Here is a 19,436-nt window from a genome sequence, read left to right as displayed (position 1 = left end):
ATAAACACTCGACTGCGACAATATAGTTTATCTGTGTTATTTAAGCCATCGCTGGTATTTTCATAATAATTAAGTATATTTATAATAGGGTGACCATATTTTCCAAAAAAAAAGGACAGTAGGGGGTGGGGTTTGTTAGCGGGGCTTCACCTAACAGTATATGTAGCAAGGTTTTTTTTTTGTTTGTTTGCTTATTTTGTTTTTATAATAAATAAAAAGAAAACAAGTAGAAAGAATAGAAAAAGAATAGGGAATGCTAGTGTTAGAGGGTCAAGTTTTGTAATTAAAAAAACAAGCAGACAAAATTAGAAGTAGTATTAGAATAGAGAATGCTAGAGTTAGAGGGTCAAATGAATATGAAAGAGATGTGTTTTCAGCCGTTTCTTGAAAATATTAAGGACTCAGCTGCGTGGATTGAGCTGGGCAGGTCATTCCACCAGGAGGGAACAGTTAATGTAGAAGTCCATGAATGTTTTATCATAGGTAGAATGCAAAATGTTTCAATACAAGCATTTCAGTCATATGTAATTTATGCAATATTTCAAACCTTTAACCCACTTGGGAAAATCAACCCATGGCAACAGTTTAAAAGTAGGTCCAAAAAGAGGACATGTTTGGGAAAAAGAGGACGTATGGTCACCCTAATTTATAATCTATTGCTAATCGATGTATTCTTTTTAAAGTAGCCTATGGAACATATTTTCTGCCTCATTCTGTGACAAGAAGCCACATCAGATCACAAAAGGAAGCATTTGACTGGTGTTGTGGAGTAAAAAGGTTATAATGGTCTCTTTTGTTGGACAACAGGTTTAGAAATGTGAATACAAGGGAAGTTTAGCTTTAGGCGTTTTAATTTAAGTATGTTTAGCTTAGTTAACGGAAGGCTACCTGCTGCCATCAGAGCAAGTGTAATTACTGCATTCACGCGCTCCTCGGATGCTCTCATTTCCCGAGTTGTGCTTTTAAGTCGGAATGTGGAAACAACATGGACAGTTGGACACTCGTTACTACAAAGATTTGTTGGATTTGTATTATTAGAGCTTTCCGACTTGAGTTCACGTGCGTTTTCTCAGTCGGGAAATTATTTTTCACGTGCGGTGCCGGTGGTGATGCTTCGGAGAACCAGAGGACAAATATTTCAATCGATCGCTCAGGCATGGCACCAAAATCTGCGTTCTGATTCAGTTCTAGTAGATACCGGTTACATAGGTACCGGTGCCATATTGGTACCGGGTTTCGGTACCCAACCCTAACAACAATCATGATCGGTAATTACGATAGTAATTGAGCAAAATAATTGTGATTATCTGTTTAACAATTGTGCAGCATGTCTAATAGTTTTCTTAGACTAAAACTAGGCTAAAATTCCCAGACATTTAGTCAAATAAAACTAGACTAAACAAAAACAGCACTGGTTGACTAAACATGTCAAAGACTAAAACAGACATTTAACACAGGACCAAGACTAAATAAAAAACTGACAAATTTAACACTATCATAAAATACAAAAATACAATACAAAAAAAAAAAACATTGAACATGAATAGGGATCAGGACAGTTTGGCTCCATTACAAAAACAAAAGCACTGTACAAGCATTCCGTATATAAAGGTAGTTTTTGTCCTTTAGCTTTAGGCATTTTAATTTAAGCATGTTTAGCTTAGTAGCTGTTTTAAGGAAAAAAAACTATTTTAGCATTCTGCAAAAATATATTTTGTGTTTCAAGGAAGAATGAAATTTATATGGGTTTAGAACGTCATTGGAAGTGAGTAAATGAAAACAGATTTTCCTCCTCTTTTTCAGTAATATTGTGCAGCAGCTGTGACCTTTGCTGTAGCGTTATTGTGTATTTGTGCTGTGACAGCTTTAGAGCCGATGTGTTGTGAAGAATTCTCACCTCTGCAAGTACAAGTGTGTTTTGCTGGAAATGGATCCGGTGTGTGTGTTTGTGTGTGTGTGGTGTTCGGCAGTATTTGCAGTTGGACACAGGAGCAGACACTGCGCGTGCATGTGTGTTTAGGTGTGTGTTTACCGTTTAGTGTCCAGCCCTTTTTGCTTTCAGAGATTCGTGTGTGAGAGTTCTTCCTCCGGATAGAACTGCCAATGATGGGACAGATGTCACAGTGATTGTTTTAGTGTAAATAGAAGTGTAGTGTACTGTAGTAGTATATGCATGCGTATAGCTGCGCTCAGGTCAGACGGTAAGTGAAAACACAAAGCATCATGAGGTCAGAGTGGGATTCAGACTCTGATGACTGCGACTGGGGCGACAGTGAGGAAGAGGACAATCAGCAAACTCTGAGGCATGCGGACTTAATTCTTTGAGCTGAAACTGATCATTTTGATATTTTAGTAACTTATTTGACTCATGATTTTAAGTCAAAATTAATTGTAATTTTGTGAACTAATATAAATTGTGCATACACAATTGATTATAAATTTATATTTCTCTTTATATGCATGTAAAAAAAATCATATTTTTTTGTTGTTTTAATTTTCTGTGTTGTTTTATTACTATACATAAAAATTGTAATATTTATGTATAATTTTAATAGTATTGTACATTTGTAATTATATTTAGGATATTTATAATTCATTTTAATAGCTTTAATATTTGAATTCATATTAACATATACATTTATCTATAATTATAATTATTTTAATAGTATTAGAATTTTAATTAAATATAAAAAATTATTACAATATTTTATTGTAGTTGTAATATTTAAACTAATATATTTACATTTATAATATCTTTGTAATTATTTAATTGATATGTACATTATTTTAATATTTTTATTATCCTAATTAACAGTCTTATATGTTTATGTGTATATTTTGAATGTATGAGAACGTTCTAACATGATTTTTTTTCTCTGTCTGTGTTTTTTGAACAGGGAGGATATCAGAACAGCTAATGTCATCGCAGCAGAGTCTGTCACCTGCCTTGTGATTGACAGAGAGTGAGTATATGTTACGTATATCCTGTGGCAAAAGTTTCTTTGTGTACGCTGCTTAAAACATCACAAGTGTCATTGACATTCCAGCAGAAGTAATTCAGTCCAGGTTTTCCAGTTCATTGAACATCAGTGGATTTTACACTGGTCTTTCTATTTGTGTGTGTGTGTGTGTGTGTGTGTGTGTGTGGGACACAGAATCTGTGGGGTTTGAAGTGCTTATCTGCTCCCTTATAGAACTCAATAAATCAAGCTCAACCTAAATAGCTAAAGTGTCACATGTGTCAATAAGCTGGAAAGAGTGAGACAGACCGAGAGAGAGAAGCACATATGTGCCCTCCGGCGGGGAAAACTCTCTTTCCTGTCTGACTGAGACTCAAACCATCAGCCATCTGTGTGACAGCTGATTATGGTACATTTCAATCTAAATATAAATATTCAATATAAATTTCAAAAGTATTTCATTTATATATACAAGTTTCACTATACATTAGTACTGACTTTCTAATTTAAGAAAGAGACATGAAATAATAATTAAGAGTCATTTGAGGGATAGATCTTCAACTTTACAAGAGTTCATTCTCGAAAGATAAATGGCAGTTTTGTGCTGATACGTTCTCATGTTAGACGTGTCTCTAATGAAATTGTCATCAGTTTTAAGGCAGAAGATTATATATGTGTGTGTGTGTATATATATATATATATATATATATATATATATATACAGTTTTTTTTTAATTGTAGTAATATTTCACAGTATTGCTGATTTCCTGAACAGTAGTGTATTTGTAATTAAGATTAAATCTTTCTGAATATGCTGTTTGTGCTATTTTTTTAAGCTCATACAAACACCTGATTGGAGGTCTGGAAGATGTGTCCAACAAAGGCAGTGAAGACGCAGAGGCAGACGCAAAGTAGGTGAAATCATCTCTGAAGACATGTTATTATTATGTTTTCTTCCGCCAGATCCATTTATAATATTTTTTCATTATCACTTCATCACCACAAGGAAAATTTATATTTTTATGATATGACATAACACTATCAAAAGTATTGTGGACAGTATGTTAGTTGAGTTAGTGATGCATATTGCACAGAAAAATTGCTCCAATAATCTGTTAGCTTTTTTACAATTTCTAAATGCAAACTGGGTTTATCAGTTGGCAAGTGATGAGAAACAAAGTCATATTTACAGGCTTCCAAGCTGTTACAGTTATGGTAGTCACTGTATTTGCCCGTTTGTTCAAGGCATTATGTTTCTGAAAGATATTCAGTTTTGTTTTTTTGTTCAGTTGAGTTTTGTTTGAGACCAGATGTTGTTGAGAACATGGTTATGCTACCATTCAAAAGATTGTGGTCAGTAAGACATTTTAAGGTTTTTGAAAGAAGTATCTTATGCTCATCAAGGCTGCATTTATGTGACGAAAATACAGCAAAAACAGTTTTAAAATAACTTTAAAATACAATTTAATTATTCAAGTGATGTTTACAATCTTAATATATTTTAAAATGTAATGTATTTCTGTGATGCAAAGCTGAATTTTCAGCATCGTTACTTCAGTCTTCAGTGTCACATGATTCTTCAGAAACCATTCTCATATATCCCCAAGAAACATTTTCTTATTATTAGCAGTGTTGAAAACAGCTGTGCTGCTTAATATTTTTGTAGAAACCTTGATGCATTTTTTTTAGGATTCTTTGAATAGACAGTTCAAAAGAACAGCATTTATTCAAAATATAAATCTTTTGTAACATTATAAATGTCTTTCCTGTCACATTTCATCAATTGAATGCATCCTTAATAATGAATAAAAGAAAGAATGAATAAATAAATCTTACTGACCCCAAACTTGTCAACGGTAGCCTATGTCTGATTAGGTTGGTACTAGTAAAATGCAAACTAGTCTAGCAACAATGGCAACCATTACAATGCAGTTGTCAAAGGGCAGCTCAAGGATGTTTACTGTAACTCTAGAGCTGTAAAGCAGAAAAGGCTGTGCTAGCATGCAGAAGACATGTTATATAAGAACCAGCAACTGTTCATAATCTGAAGAAACATGATGAGAATGCGATGCAATCATTGTGCAGCGATGAGAAAATAATCCACTCAGAGAAATGTGAAACCTTATCACATTTCACTGAGAGAGAGTGAAAGAGGGATTCTGGGATAGTTCAGAAACTCAGTTCCCGCTGCAAAAATCCCTTCTGTGTCATATTCTGAACCGAAATAGAAACTTTTCCTCTTATCTGCTCATCTGCAATGTAAATGAGCTCTGATGAATAATGAAGAGGTGTCTGTAGCCTGTGTGACTGTCATAGATTAAAGCTTATTAAGACACATCTACAGATGTCACCTCCTGCACTGCGTCCCCCGTGATCCAAACTTCAAACCTGTAAATAAATCTCCAGCTGCCACACTGACAGCTAGAGAACACTCTAATGAGATCAGTGTGTGCAGCTCTTCTGCACTTAAGGTGTCATTTCTGCATCACTAGGAGCACCAAACAGAAATGCAAAAATATTGACTGTTATCAAGTTTTGAACATTCCTCTTGGCTTCATATTAAAATATATATGCAGTGTGTGTATGTGTGTATATATACTATAAAACCAGTCATAAGTCGCACAGGTGTATATGTAGAAATAGCCAACAATACATTGTATGGGTCAAAATTAATAGATTTTTCTTTTATGCCAAAAATCATTAGGCGTTTTGTTTTTTTGTTCAGTTGAGTTTTGTTTGAGACCAGATGTTGTTGAGAACATGGTTATGCTACCATTCAAAAGATTGTGGTCAGTAAGACATTTTAAGGTTTTTGAAAGAAGTATCTTATGCTCATCAAGGCTGCATTTATGTGACGAAAATACAGCAAAAACAGTTTTAAAATAACTTTAAAATACAATTTAATTATTCAAGTGATGTTTACAATCTTAATATATTTTAAAATGTAATGTATTTCTGTGATGCAAAGCTGAATTTTCAGCATCGTTACTTCAGTCTTCAGTGTCACATGATTCTTCAGAAACCATTCTCATATATCCCCAAGAAACATTTTCTTATTATTAGCAGTGTTGAAAACAGCTGTGCTGCTTAATATTTTTGTAGAAACCTTGATGCATTTTTTTTAGGATTCTTTGAATAGACAGTTCAAAAGAACAGCATTTATTCAAAATATAAATCTTTTGTAACATTATAAATGTCTTTCCTGTCACATTTCATCAATTGAATGCATCCTTAATAATGAATAAAAGAAAGAATGAATAAATAAATCTTACTGACCCCAAACTTGTCAACGGTAGCCTATGTCTGATTAGGTTGGTACTAGTAAAATGCAAACTAGTCTAGCAACAATGGCAACCATTACAATGCAGTTGTCAAAGGGCAGCTCAAGGATGTTTACTGTAACTCTAGAGCTGTAAAGCAGAAAAGGCTGTGCTAGCATGCAGAAGACATGTTATATAAGAACCAGCAACTGTTCATAATCTGAAGAAACATGATGAGAATGCGATGCAATCATTGTGCAGCGATGAGAAAATAATCCACTCAGAGAAATGTGAAACCTTATCACATTTCACTGAGAGAGAGTGAAAGAGGGATTCTGGGATAGTTCAGAAACTCAGTTCCCGCTGCAAAAATCCCTTCTGTGTCATATTCTGAACCGAAATAGAAACTTTTCCTCTTATCTGCTCATCTGCAATGTAAATGAGCTCTGATGAATAATGAAGAGGTGTCTGTAGCCTGTGTGACTGTCATAGATTAAAGCTTATTAAGACACATCTACAGATGTCACCTCCTGCACTGCGTCCCCCGTGATCCAAACTTCAAACCTGTAAATAAATCTCCAGCTGCCACACTGACAGCTAGAGAACACTCTAATGAGATCAGTGTGTGCAGCTCTTCTGCACTTAAGGTGTCATTTCTGCATCACTAGGAGCACCAAACAGAAATGCAAAAATATTGACTGTTATCAAGTTTTGAACATTCCTCTTGGCTTCATATTAAAATATATATGCAGTGTGTGTATGTGTGTATATATACTATAAAACCAGTCATAAGTCGCACAGGTGTATATGTAGAAATAGCCAACAATACATTGTATGGGTCAAAATTAATAGATTTTTCTTTTATGCCAAAAATCATTAGGCTATTAAGTAAAGATCATGTTCCATGAAGATATTTTGTAAATTTACCGTAAATATATCAAAACTTAATTTTTGATTATTAATATGCATGGTTAAGAACTTAATTTGGACAACTTTCAAGGAGGATTTTCTCAATATTTTGATTTTGTTTGCACCATCGTATTCCAGATTTTCAAATAGTTTTCAAATAGTCAAATTACATTTAAAAAAATGTACCCTTATGACTGGTTTTGTGGTCCAGGGTCACATATATATAAATGTGCAGTAATGCATGTACAATTGATATCAAGCCATTGCAAATACAAAAGACAAAATATCACCAAATTTATTAAAATATTTGTTTGTTTACTTTTACAAATAATTATTTAAAAAATATATTTTACTTATTTAAAATGTTATTTTATTAATATAATTTACATATTATATTAATTTAAATAGGTATCATTAAATTAAATTTGTATTATTATTAATCATAGTACAAATAATTTTTACTGATCCTTCCATTTAAAAAAAAAAAAAACACTTTTAGTTGCAGTAATGCACATACAGTGGAAATCAAGGCATTGCAAAATACATTAGATGTGGTCCATAAAGAACCTATAAAGTTCCATGTTGCCACCTTGTGGTCAATCAAATGAGAAGCCATGACCCTGGAGCGTCACATGTGCTTAATCAGCAGTGCCTTCCAGGTTAATATTATAATCAAAGCAGTTTTAAAACTTATTTTGTTGATTCCACAGGCATAAAATATCAGTAAATTGTCCAGCAGAAATGTTAAATTCATGTCAGTGTTTCTTTTTATCAGCATGCATGAGCACAAAGAAGGCTGGAGGCTAGCACCAGTGTTACGAATTTCACTTTTTTTCTCACTGATGGTCACACATACACGTGCCTGTTTCCTCCTTGAGAGTTTTAATCTCAGTTATGCTCTGGTTGATTCACTTAAGACATGCGACATGCATTTGAATGCAGGGGATGTTTTCAGATGGCTGAAAGGACTGAAAGCTGGATTAAAATGTCACCTTGTGCAATCCAAATGTATTAAAATATGTATTAAAATATTTATCAAATTTTAAATATATTATTTTACGTGCAGCTGGTGTGAGACATTAAACATCTCCAGCATTGCAGAACATGCCAGCGCTGCACATCTCTGATCCTGCCAGCCTAATAACTGATTATGTGAAAAGGATTGAATAATATCTAAAGCACGCTTTGTGTATGTGTGCATGGAAAATCGTAACCTCTGTGTGACACTGCAAAGCGGTTTTTGCCAAGCTAAACAGCAGCTCAATCGTGTCATTGGCCATGGCTCAAGCGAAGGGATTTGATTGGCCAGTTCTGCATCATGGGCTTGAATAAGCACTCTGACTGGAGGAAAATATGACCATCACAGGTCACAGGACAGTCTGCAAACAGACATCCAGCAGCATTTTATTTGCAATGTTACAGAATCCTTATGCCATTCTGACCTCTAATAAATCATCTGTATGATTGCAAATATCAGTGGTGAACAAAACTATTTTTATGAAGGTGATTGGTTGCATTCCTGTTGGTTGCATTCAATATAAAATATTATATTATAACAACAAAAAGTAACCCATAATTGTTTCCCAAATTTCTACATTTTTTTATCCCATTTTTTTGGGTTATACATAACAGACAGTAAATAAATAGTAACATTTAGACTCAATGAGGTACGTTTACCTTGCCCTGCAGGACTTAAAACTATAATAATACTAATAATAATCAGCTAGTGAAGGAAAAGCAACCACCCAGCACATACAGTATGTAAATAATCCTGTTTAGTTACTATTCAATACTGTTTAAAAAGCATCCCAGAATGCACCTTATGAAGTTTCAGAATATATCTTGCTTGTGCAGTGCTGTGATCTAGACAAAGGGTGATGAAAATTACATGAGATTTGAGTTTTGATTTGCTTATCAAGATTTGGGTTGCCCCACTACAGACAGACAGAGGGAATAACAACAATTTTTCTTCCATTCACTTTTCTTCTAATCCACTTTTTTTCTGCTTGTTGAAATGCAGATACGAGGCAGAGAATGCATTCTTCTCCAACTTAAACCTGTCTGACTTCAACATCATCGACACTCTTGGCGTTGGAGGATTTGGCCGTGTTGAGCTGGTAACACAGAACGTCATGCTTTCAGTGCATTATGTTTTGATTATAAAAAAGTGTGCATTTTTCTCCAAATTATGATGTCACTGTGGATTTTTGATCATATTGTGTATTTCAATTATAGTTAATAATATTATAGTCCTTCATTCAGATATAATTGTGTGTGAGACAAATAAAAAGTTGAAGTAATAGTTTTAACTCCCCTTGTTTTGTTCTCAGGTGCAGCTCAAGAGCGATGAGATGAAGACATTTGCGATGAAGATCCTAAAGAAGCGCCACATTGTGGACACGAGACAGCAGGAGCACATCCGCTCTGAGAAACTGATCATGCAGGAGGCACATTCAGACTTTATAGTCAGGTACCTCCAGTGATCTGCACCTACTGCTACAGTACACTTCAGTGATTTATATCCAGTATCAGTTTAGTGTTAGTGATATATTGTTGTAGTTTTTGTTATATTTTGAATTAGATTTTATTTTTATATTTTACATTTTTAAAGTTTGCATGTTAGAGTTTAAGTAATTTTGTTGAGTTTTTATTCTATTTAGTTTGTAGTTTTAGTTTATTTTAGTTATTTCAGTACTTCAACTTCAAAACAAAAATTTTGAATTTTGCCTTGGTAACTAGCTGAAATAAAATGTTTTTCTTTTTTAAATGGTTTAATATCAGTTATTGATAACAGTCCATTTGGTCCCTATGGGTCTCTTTGGTCACTTTTTACATTTCTAATTTTATTTTTTTTAATAAATATTTTTATTGAATTTTCACTGTATTAAACACATAGGCGATAGAGAGGGGTTAAAAAAATGCCTGCGGTTAGGAGAAATATGGAGTCTATTTATGATTTTAAATTGTATTTCTCTTGTACATGCACAAACAGATATTCTCTTAGCATAAGACCAAATGTCATCCCATGTTTCATCATCAATATCAGTAGCTAACTCTTCCTCCCATTTAGTTTTAATTGTCTGTGTATGTGCAGAAGAAATTGAACACACAGCACCATAAAATCTACCCAAAGACATTTTTCCCGATGATAAAAATAATAACCTCTCAATAGAAGATATCTCACAATTTCTAACAAGTGTTGTGTTATTAGTAATACAATGTCTCAATTGGAGGAATCGAAAAAAATCATGTTTGAACAACTGGTACTTCTGAGTTAACTCCACAAATTATTATCTGAAAACATATCCCCTAGCCTAATAAATCCCAAATTACACCAACGTTTAAACCCATCATCCAAAATTCCTGGGGTGAAATCAGGATTTATAATATTGGGGTAAAGAAATTTAGATCTACCTTCAAGCCTACAGACTGATCTCCATGCTTTCAGAGTATTAACTATAATTGGATTATCATATATCTCTTTTATGTTTTGAAAGCTCTTAACAAAAAGAAGAGCTCTTAAAGGAAATTGTGAAAAGGAGGATTCAATATCTAACCAAGTAGAGGAAGTATCATTCCTAACCCACTCTGCAATGTATCTCAGGTGGGAATACATTGATACATCTTAATATTTGGAAAATCCATCCACCCCATAGAATTTAGCAGATAAAGTACTGATAATTTTAATCTAGGTTTGCGTTTACTACATATAAAAGAAGTCATCCAGCAATTCAGGCCCTTTAATGCCCTATTTGAAAACCGTATCGGAACCATTCGAATAGGATATAACAATTTGGGTAACACAATCATCTTTACAAGTGCTATCCAACCCAGCAAAGATACTGGCAAGGAATTCCAACGTTCTAAATCCTGCCGTATTTTCTCAAATAAAAGAACCAAAATTAGATTCATACATCAGCTTCAAAGATGTACAGATAGAAATACCCAAATAGACGAAACCTAGAGGTGACCACTTAAAAGGAAAAGAGGGCACAGTGTTAGGTTTAGAAATAAGAGTACCTAAAGGCATAGCTTCAGATTTAGTTAAATTAACTTTATAACCAGAAAAGGTACTGAACCAGTCAATCAACTCAATTAGAGCGGGAACTGACTTCTCAGGCTCAGATAAAAAAAGCAATACATCATCAGCATACAATGCAATCTTATGATGTATATGTCCTATCTGTAAACCTGAAATAGATTTTGCAGATCTGATTGCTTCAGCTAGAGGCTCTATAGCCATCGCAAATAAAAGCAGCAACAGGGGACAACCCTGCCAAATGCCGATAATGCATAGGAAAATAATCTGATCTAAAGCCATTCGTCAATACAGCAGAACATGGGTCTGTATACAGCACTCTGATCCACTGCACAAAATTTTTACCTAGGCCAAATTTATCCAAAACAAAAAAAAGATAAGACCATTCAATCCGATCAAACGCCTTCTCCGCATCCAAAGACAGTACTAGCCCATCTATGGATTTCACTTTAAAGGTGTAAATAACATTTAAAAGGCATCTAATATTATCAGATGCATTTCTACCCTGTATAAATTATGTTTGATCAGTTCCAATTATCGTAGGCAGAATTTTTTCAAAGCACATTGCTAAAATTTTATAAAGCAATTTCCGGTCAACATTCAGTAATGCAATTGGCCTGTAAGAAGAACATATGTCAGGACTTTTACCTTTCTTTAATATAAGCAAGATATAAGCTTCTCCAAGGGTCTTTGTTAATTATTTAACCACAAACGAATAATTAAACATATTAACCAATGTGTCTGCTAGCAACTCTTGAAACTCCTTAAAGAACTCTCCGCAAAACCCATCTGGCCCCGGTGATTTACCATTCTTTGTTTAGAGCATTAATAGCATTAATAACCTCCTGTCTAATAATAGGGCCATTGAGAAATTATTTTTGTGTAACTGAAATTGCTAGAAGAGTAATCTCAGAAAAAAAAGTCAACCATTTGTTTGAGATGGTCACCTGTTTTCTCAGAAGAATATAGATTTATATAAAAAAAAATCCCTAAATGAATTATTATTATTCTTATTATCATGAAAAATATTATCATCTGAATCAACAATTGTAGCGATATATGATACGAGATGCTGCACGTTGTTTGGCAATATATGCTAGAAATTTCCCAGGCTTGTCTCCGTGCTCATAAAATGTTTGTTTTGAGTATCGTATTTTCTTCTCTGCATCCACAGTGAGAAGACAATCTAGAGCTGCTCTAACTGCTTGTAATTCTTTCAATAAATCTGCTGAAGGAGATCTATTATGCATTTTTTCTTTAACCAATAACTGAGCTTCCAAGGCCCTTTGATTCGCCATTCTTTGACGTTTTTTGGAGGAAGTATATGAAATAATTAGCCCTCTTGCATAAACTTTACAGGTTTCCCATAATAAAGATGGATTATCTGTGGATAAAGAATTAATAGATAGAAAATGTTTAAATTCAGAAGAAAAGTAAACAGAAAATGTCTCTAAGGGTGGCAATATTAAGTCTCCACTGTATAGAACAACTAAATGCAAATCTGTTTACGGCATAAAAAAGTTATCTAATCTTGACTGACAATGATAGGATGTAGAAAAAAAATTATATTCCTTATCAGCAGGGTGAAGAGTTCTCCAGACATCTACAAAACCAATCTTTACAAATATTCTGAAGAGATCTCGCCTGAGCAGTTAGAGATGCAGAGCTATGTGGGTACCCATCTACAAGAGGATTCATTACACAAAATCTCCCCCAACAATAGTTATATCTGCTGGCCTGGCAATCATGTCCAAAAACACTTTAGTAACAAAGTCAGATGGATGAGCTGGAGGATAATACATATTTAGTATGAGAATAGTTTTACCTTGCCACACACCTTCAGTAATAACATAGCGACCGTCCATATCTTTAATACAGTTTAAAACTTTGAATGGTAAATTACGTTTAATGAGAATAGCAACACCTCTACTTCTAGATGTAAAAGATGAAAAATATATCTGCCCAAAAACACCCTGTTGTAATTTTAAATGTTCTACGTCACTCAAATGAGTCTCTTGTAAAAGAGCAATTTCGATATATCCTTTTTTCAAAAAAGTAAGTATCTTTCTTCGTTTTACAGGATTATGCATACCTCGATTATTCCAAGTACAAATCCTAAGCACTCTAGACATTAAAAACTGTACAGACAATCAGTGGATACATAATATAGATAATCACAAAATATACTCCTGTAAGTGTACCCTTCAGAAATCTGAGCTTTAAACAAAAATAAAATAAAATACCAATAAAACACAGAAAACTATGCAAGGGAACAAACCTGCCAAACATGCAGGAAGGACTATTCTTACTCTTTTCTTCTGTAGGCAACTGCCTAGCCCCTCTCCAGATCATCGATATGCGCTGACATTTCGCTCACTTTTTTTTGAAGATCAGCAACCGTAGCTTGCAGGCATTCGGTCGAATTTTCCACACCGGCAAGTCGCTCCTCCGCCTCGCCCACTCCCTCGACCAAGGCCTGGAACCGAACTGTCTGATCATTTATCGCGGATAGGACAGTATTCACCTTCTCATCTATTACCTTCGTAATGTTTTCGGTTAATTTGTCCAAAGCTTGAGCAAAGTTGGAGTTGGAGCTTTCCTCCTCACGACTATTCACGCTTGCGTCGTCCATATTAACATCCTGCTCGACGCCGCTGATAGTAGAACTTTTCGGCACAATCTTCTTAGCTTTGGGCATTCTGTCAGATCCTTTTAAAAAATATTGATCTAAAGACATGGCACAGTAACCCTCCAACCAAGTAGAATGATTTAACTGAGTGAAAATATATATTAAACTGAATATTTGAACTAATGTCACGGGAGCTCGCCAAAATGCGTGTCTGCTCTACGTGTCATCATCTTCCATTTTTTTTTTAATTTTGGCTTTTGTCGAATTAGCTGTGAACACACAAAAAAAACATTCATGGACATGATTCAGATATGGTAAAGGGTCGAAAAATAAAAAGTAACACTCAGTACCGACATAGAAAATGAATGAAAAAATATAAATTTAATGGCAAAAATAGGTTAAAAAAAATTATAAATAGCATAGTATCATAAAATCACAAAATTCGAAATAATAATAAAAAAATATTATTGAACAAAAATATATTAGATATATTTTTCTGGAAAAAAAGTTACATTTCAAGTACATTTCAAGGTATTTTTTGCTTTGACATCAGAAATGTGACAACGTGAAAATACATCAACCCGAATCTGTAGCATCTTGTTTTCTCAGACTCTATAGGACATTTAAGGACAGTAAGTACCTGTATATGCTGATGGAGGTGTGTTTAGGTGGAGAACTGTGGACTATTCTCAGAGACAGGTGAGACCTGTCAATTCACTCTAGATCAACGTGTTTTCGTTCAATTGATGTCTGAATTTCAACAACACAACAGTCCTGTTCTATTACCTTCGTAATGTTTTCGGTTAATTTGTCCAAAGCTTGAGCAAAGTTGGAGTTGGAGCTTTCCTCCTCACGACTATTCACGCTTGCGTCGTCCATATTAACATCCTGCTCGACGCCGCTGATAGTAGAACTTTTCGGCACAATCTTCTTAGCTTTGGGCATTCTGTCAGATCCTTTTAAAAAATATTGATCTAAAGACATGGCACAGTAACCCTCCAACCAAGTAGAATGATTTAACTGAGTGAAAATATATATTAAACTGAATATTTGAACTAATGTCACGGGAGCTCGCCAAAATGCGTGTCTGCTCTACGTGTCATCATCTTCCATTTTTTTTTTAATTTTGGCTTTTGTCGAATTAGCTGTGAACACACAAAAAAAACATTCATGGACATGATTCAGATATGGTAAAGGGTCGAAAAATAAAAAGTAACACTTAGTACCGACATAGAAAATGAATGAAAAAATATAAATTGAATGGCAAAAGTAGGTAAAAAAAAAAATTATAAATAGCATAGTATCATAAAATCACAAAATTCAAAATAATAATAAAAAAATATTATTGAACAAAAATATATTAGATAGATTTTTCTGGAAAAAAAGTTACATTTCAAGTACATTTCAAGGTATTTTTTGCTTTGACATCAGAAATGTGACAACGTGAAAATACATCAACCCGAATCTGTAGCATGGCATTTTGACTGTCTTCCTCTTGTTTTCTCAGACTCTATAGGACATTTAAGGACAGTAAGTACCTGTATATGCTGATGGAGGTGTGTTTAGGTGGAGAACTGTGGACTATTCTCAGAGACAGGTGAGAGCTGTCAATTCACTCTAGATCAACGTGTTTTCGTTCAATTGCTGTCTGAATTTCAACAACACAACAGTCCTGATTCTTTCCTAATCACAGGGGCAACTTTGATGATTCAACTACGCGCTTTTACACGGCATGTGTAGTGATTTCTGAAGGATCATGTGACACTGAAGACTGGAGTAATGATGCTGAAAATTCAGCTTTGCATCTCAGGAATTAATTACATTTTTAAATATATTAACATAGAAAACAGTTATTTTAAATTCTAATATTATTTCACAGTATTACTGTTTTTTTTAATTGAATTTTCATCAAATAAATGCAGCCTTGGTGAGCAAAAGAGACTTTAAAAACAATAAAAAATTCTTACAGGCCCAAATTTTAACAGAAGTGAACAAGTGTATAACTCGCATGCTGACAGTTTTTTGTTTTGTTTTGTTTTGCAGGTAACATCATCCACAGACACTAGTAACTTTGACAGCTTTCCTGAGGACACTGAAGACCCACCGCCTGATGATAACTCAGGCTGGGACACAGACTTCTAATCAGGTCCAGACACACACGTGCACACAGACACACAACACTGCTCACACGGGACGTCTGCACTACTGGAGAAATGTGGGAAGAAGAGGTGGATGAAATGAAGTGACTCTAAAAGGGCTGTCGCGACAAAACATGAATCTCTTGCCTGAGCACGTGTCTGTGTGCGTGTTCACCACTGACCCATGATAACCACCTTTACTGTGAGCTGACTGAGGAGACAGTCCATTTAGGGAAAAGCTTGTGACCTCAGCGATTTGTTCTTCTCCCTGATTGGCTGCGAACTCTTCATTCACCGACCCGTGTGCAGACTACTTGAAAGAAGACCTGAATGTTGCTCTTAAAGTAATACTCGTTCGTTATAGCACATGTACATAATAGCATAGCATCACTACCCTGAGAAACTCACGCATACGCCGGCGTTAACTGTCACGTGCATCACTCTTCAAACACACACAGACATCATAGACGCATCTTCTCGCCTCTCTTCGCTGTTAATTTATTGTCCTGGCGGACGGCCATTACGGTTTATGATATTCTGAGCCCAGCGCTGGTCTTCTCAAACTTCATCCAATGAAATGATGTGCCTCAAATTCATAGCTCTATTAATAATGTACTGTATTTATTGTCTCAGATTTATAAGAATTAGGAGATAAGTACTGACCACTGTGAACGGCCAGATTTGAAACAGGAACGGATGTGGGATTGGTTTGCCTTCTATGGCCATTCTTAAATTCAAATGCAGGTACAACGTAATCCTGTTTTCTCCACAGATTCAGCCGTATCGGATCATGAACAGTATTAGTGCCTTAAATCAACGGCATTCTGCGACGCTCCTCATGCTGCATGTCAGAATACGATCCCTTCAGCCTGCTGCTGTCCATCAGACGCTCTCTCTGTCTAGTTGTTTTTTTACACAATAAAACAACTGTTTTAGACACTCACTGTGTCCTCACATGATCTTCCACTGTCTTTTATGGATCTGAAATGTTTAAAATGCTAATTGTTTTAGAGCTGGGCTTTTTTATTTAGGAAATTTAGTTAATTTTTAAAATGTCATTTATTTCTGTAATGTAAAGCTGAATTTTCAGCATCATTACTCCTGTCTTCAGTGCCACATGATCCTTAAGAAAACTCTAATATGCTGATTTGTTACTTAAGAATATATTATTATTATATTTATTTGAAGCTTGACAGCACCTGGTCTTTCTCTATGCAGAAAAACATGATTAGGACATTCTATGGAATTCACCTTTTTATAGGTCATGAGGGTTGGTAAATTATATTTAAATTTTTGGGTGATGTTGTATTTTTCGGACATATATTTCACTCCAAAATCAAAAGAATAAATATAAGTAATTAAATTCTGCATAAAGAAATGTCAGCCTACCTTTAGGTCCATTACGTTTTTTGTTTTTTTTTTGCATTGTGACATTTTCATATGCCTATGGATGTTTTATTGTTTTACTTTTATATGTGTGTTTGTGTGTATTTTATGTCGATGATTCTCCATTGACACTATACCAGTCAAAAATTAAGATTTGTAATGTTTTTGAAAGTCTCTTATGCTGACCAAGGCCATATTTATTTGATTTAAAATGCTGTAAAACGATAATATTATTATTATTACTAGAAATAGTATTACAATTTAAAAATAAATGTTTTAATATAATCTAAAATGTAATTTACTCATTTAAATATACGTTATATATGAACTGATTTGGTGGAAACATTTTGTACAGTTGTACTATATTTGTGAAAACCGTGATAGTAAATCAATTTATAATGTTACAAAATATTTATTTTTCAAATAAATGCTGTTCTATTGAAAAATGTATCACTGTTTCCTCAAAAATCTTAAGCAGCAAAAACAATTTTTTTGAAATATTGATAATAATAAGGCCCATCATTAATAATTAAGCAGCAAATCAGCATATTAAAATGATTTCTGAAGGATCATGTGACATTGAAGACTGGAATAATGATGCTGAAAATTCAGCTTTACATAATAAATTACATTCGAAAATATATTCAAATAAAAAAAGTTTTAAAATTAATTTTTTTAGCAATATTACTGTTTTTACTGTATTTTTTGTCAAATAAATTACTTCTTTTAAAAGCATAAAAAAATCTTAATTATTCCAAACTGTTGACCAGTAGTGTATATTCCCTTTACTATATTACAAATACACTGCATTAGTAAGAAATACTGTAAAATAGATTATATTTAAATTAGCACATGGCATAACATCAAATATTTGGGCAAAAAATGGGCAGTGATCATATATGGTTTTAAATGTCCCAAAGACTTCATTTATAATATTCTTTATTTCCTTTTGGAATGAAGTATAACCAAAACATGTTCTGGTTCTTGAGACTTTTATATTTCCCTTGCTTCTCCTCTCTGAGCACATCCTTAATGACAGAACACGGGTAGGACCTCAAATTTGATTATTAAATTACAATTCTACAATTCTAATTACAATAAAATACAATACAGTCTGGCATTACAAGAGGATATGATGATGATCTGCTGTTTTCACGCAGAAAGGGCCATATAGGCTAGATCTGCTTACCCTGGAGAAATGAGTCTCCCAGACTCTGAAATGAGTTTCATGGTAAGTTCACTGTGCAGTCAGGCAGAGACATTCAGCCTCAAAGCAGAAATAACTTCAGATTCATTTGTTCCATCATTAATGAATTTGCATATAAATATGCTACATGGCAATAACATTACTGAAACTAAACAACACAATTTTAATCGTTTTTTTCCCTATTTATTTTTCTAGCCCTATCACTTGTCTTATTCATTAATGTTTCATGTATAAAGTGAATGCTCTACTAAAAGTTATGCTTCTAACCTCAATTATGTATTAATTAAACACTCCATACAAGATTTTAATGATTTTTTAAAGCCTCATGATCTGTAGGGGGCAGCAATTCACCATTTCACACAAAAGCGCCAGTAAAACCCAAGATTCATGTGAAGCGCACTAACAGGGTCTAATAACCTATCAACTCAGTCGGTGTCAGTTCTATGAAACTATGAAAAAGACTGAATTGAATAGAGTTACACTTTTGTGTTCCTGTTGTAATGATGTCTCAGCTAACCACTCAACGAATAAATTGTTACAACTAAAGTGATTTAATAATAATACAGCTGAAAAAAGAACAGCAGATGTTAGGTGTTTCCACAATGTAGCCTATTTGACACCAAAATCTGATTGTTTAGCAAAGTCTACAATGAGGGCAATGCATTTAGTGGAAAAGGTTTTTATTCCACTTTAATTTATTCCAGTGAAACGTTTTTCCTCCACTTGCATTTCAGACTTTTATAAACGTATAATACTGGCCATAGCTCAACTATTAGCCTATATAACAACTACGCTATTTATGCACCTAATGTATAGACAATGTAAGCTTGGTGAATCCTGATATATATATATATATATATATATATATATATATATATATATATATATATATATATATATATATATAT

The 19,436-nt window shown here is 34.0% G+C and overlaps 1 protein-coding gene across 1 annotated transcript; it reads left to right on the top strand.

Moving 5' to 3' along the window:
* Nucleotides 1-1,789: 1,789 nt before the first annotated feature.
* Nucleotides 1,790-14,500, top strand: LOC107601023 (cGMP-dependent protein kinase 1-like). Its single transcript, XM_016293038.1, has 6 exons — nucleotides 1,790-2,303; nucleotides 2,898-2,963; nucleotides 3,797-3,871; nucleotides 9,150-9,246; nucleotides 9,460-9,599; nucleotides 14,407-14,500. The coding sequence occupies exons 1-6, from the start codon at nucleotides 2,224-2,226 to the stop codon at nucleotides 14,498-14,500; spliced, it is 552 nt and encodes a 183-aa protein (XP_016148524.1). The 5' UTR covers nucleotides 1,790-2,223.
* The last annotated feature ends 4,936 nt before the right edge of the window (nucleotides 14,501-19,436 follow it).

This window comes from Sinocyclocheilus grahami, unplaced genomic scaffold (genome assembly GCF_001515645.1).
Source record: "Sinocyclocheilus grahami isolate Dianchi unplaced genomic scaffold, SAMN03320097.WGS_v1.1 scaffold297.1, whole genome shotgun sequence".
NCBI lineage: Eukaryota > Metazoa > Chordata > Actinopteri > Cypriniformes > Cyprinidae > Sinocyclocheilus > Sinocyclocheilus grahami.
The sequence above is the reverse complement of the archived record's forward strand: the minus strand, read 5'-3'. Positions and strand labels throughout refer to the sequence as shown.

Excerpts from the sequence above, each read along its gene's own strand:
- LOC107601023 (XM_016293038.1), top strand. The coding sequence starts at position 2,224 with ATGAGGTCAGAGTGGGATTCAGACTCTGATGACTGCGACTGGGGCGAC. Across the intron at positions 2,304-2,897 it reads GACAATCAGCAAACTCTGAG|GGAGGATATCAGAACAGCTA; the intron begins GCATGCGGACTT and ends TTTTTTGAACAG. Across the intron at positions 9,247-9,459 it reads GATTTGGCCGTGTTGAGCTG|GTGCAGCTCAAGAGCGATGA; the intron begins GTAACACAGAAC and ends TTTTGTTCTCAG.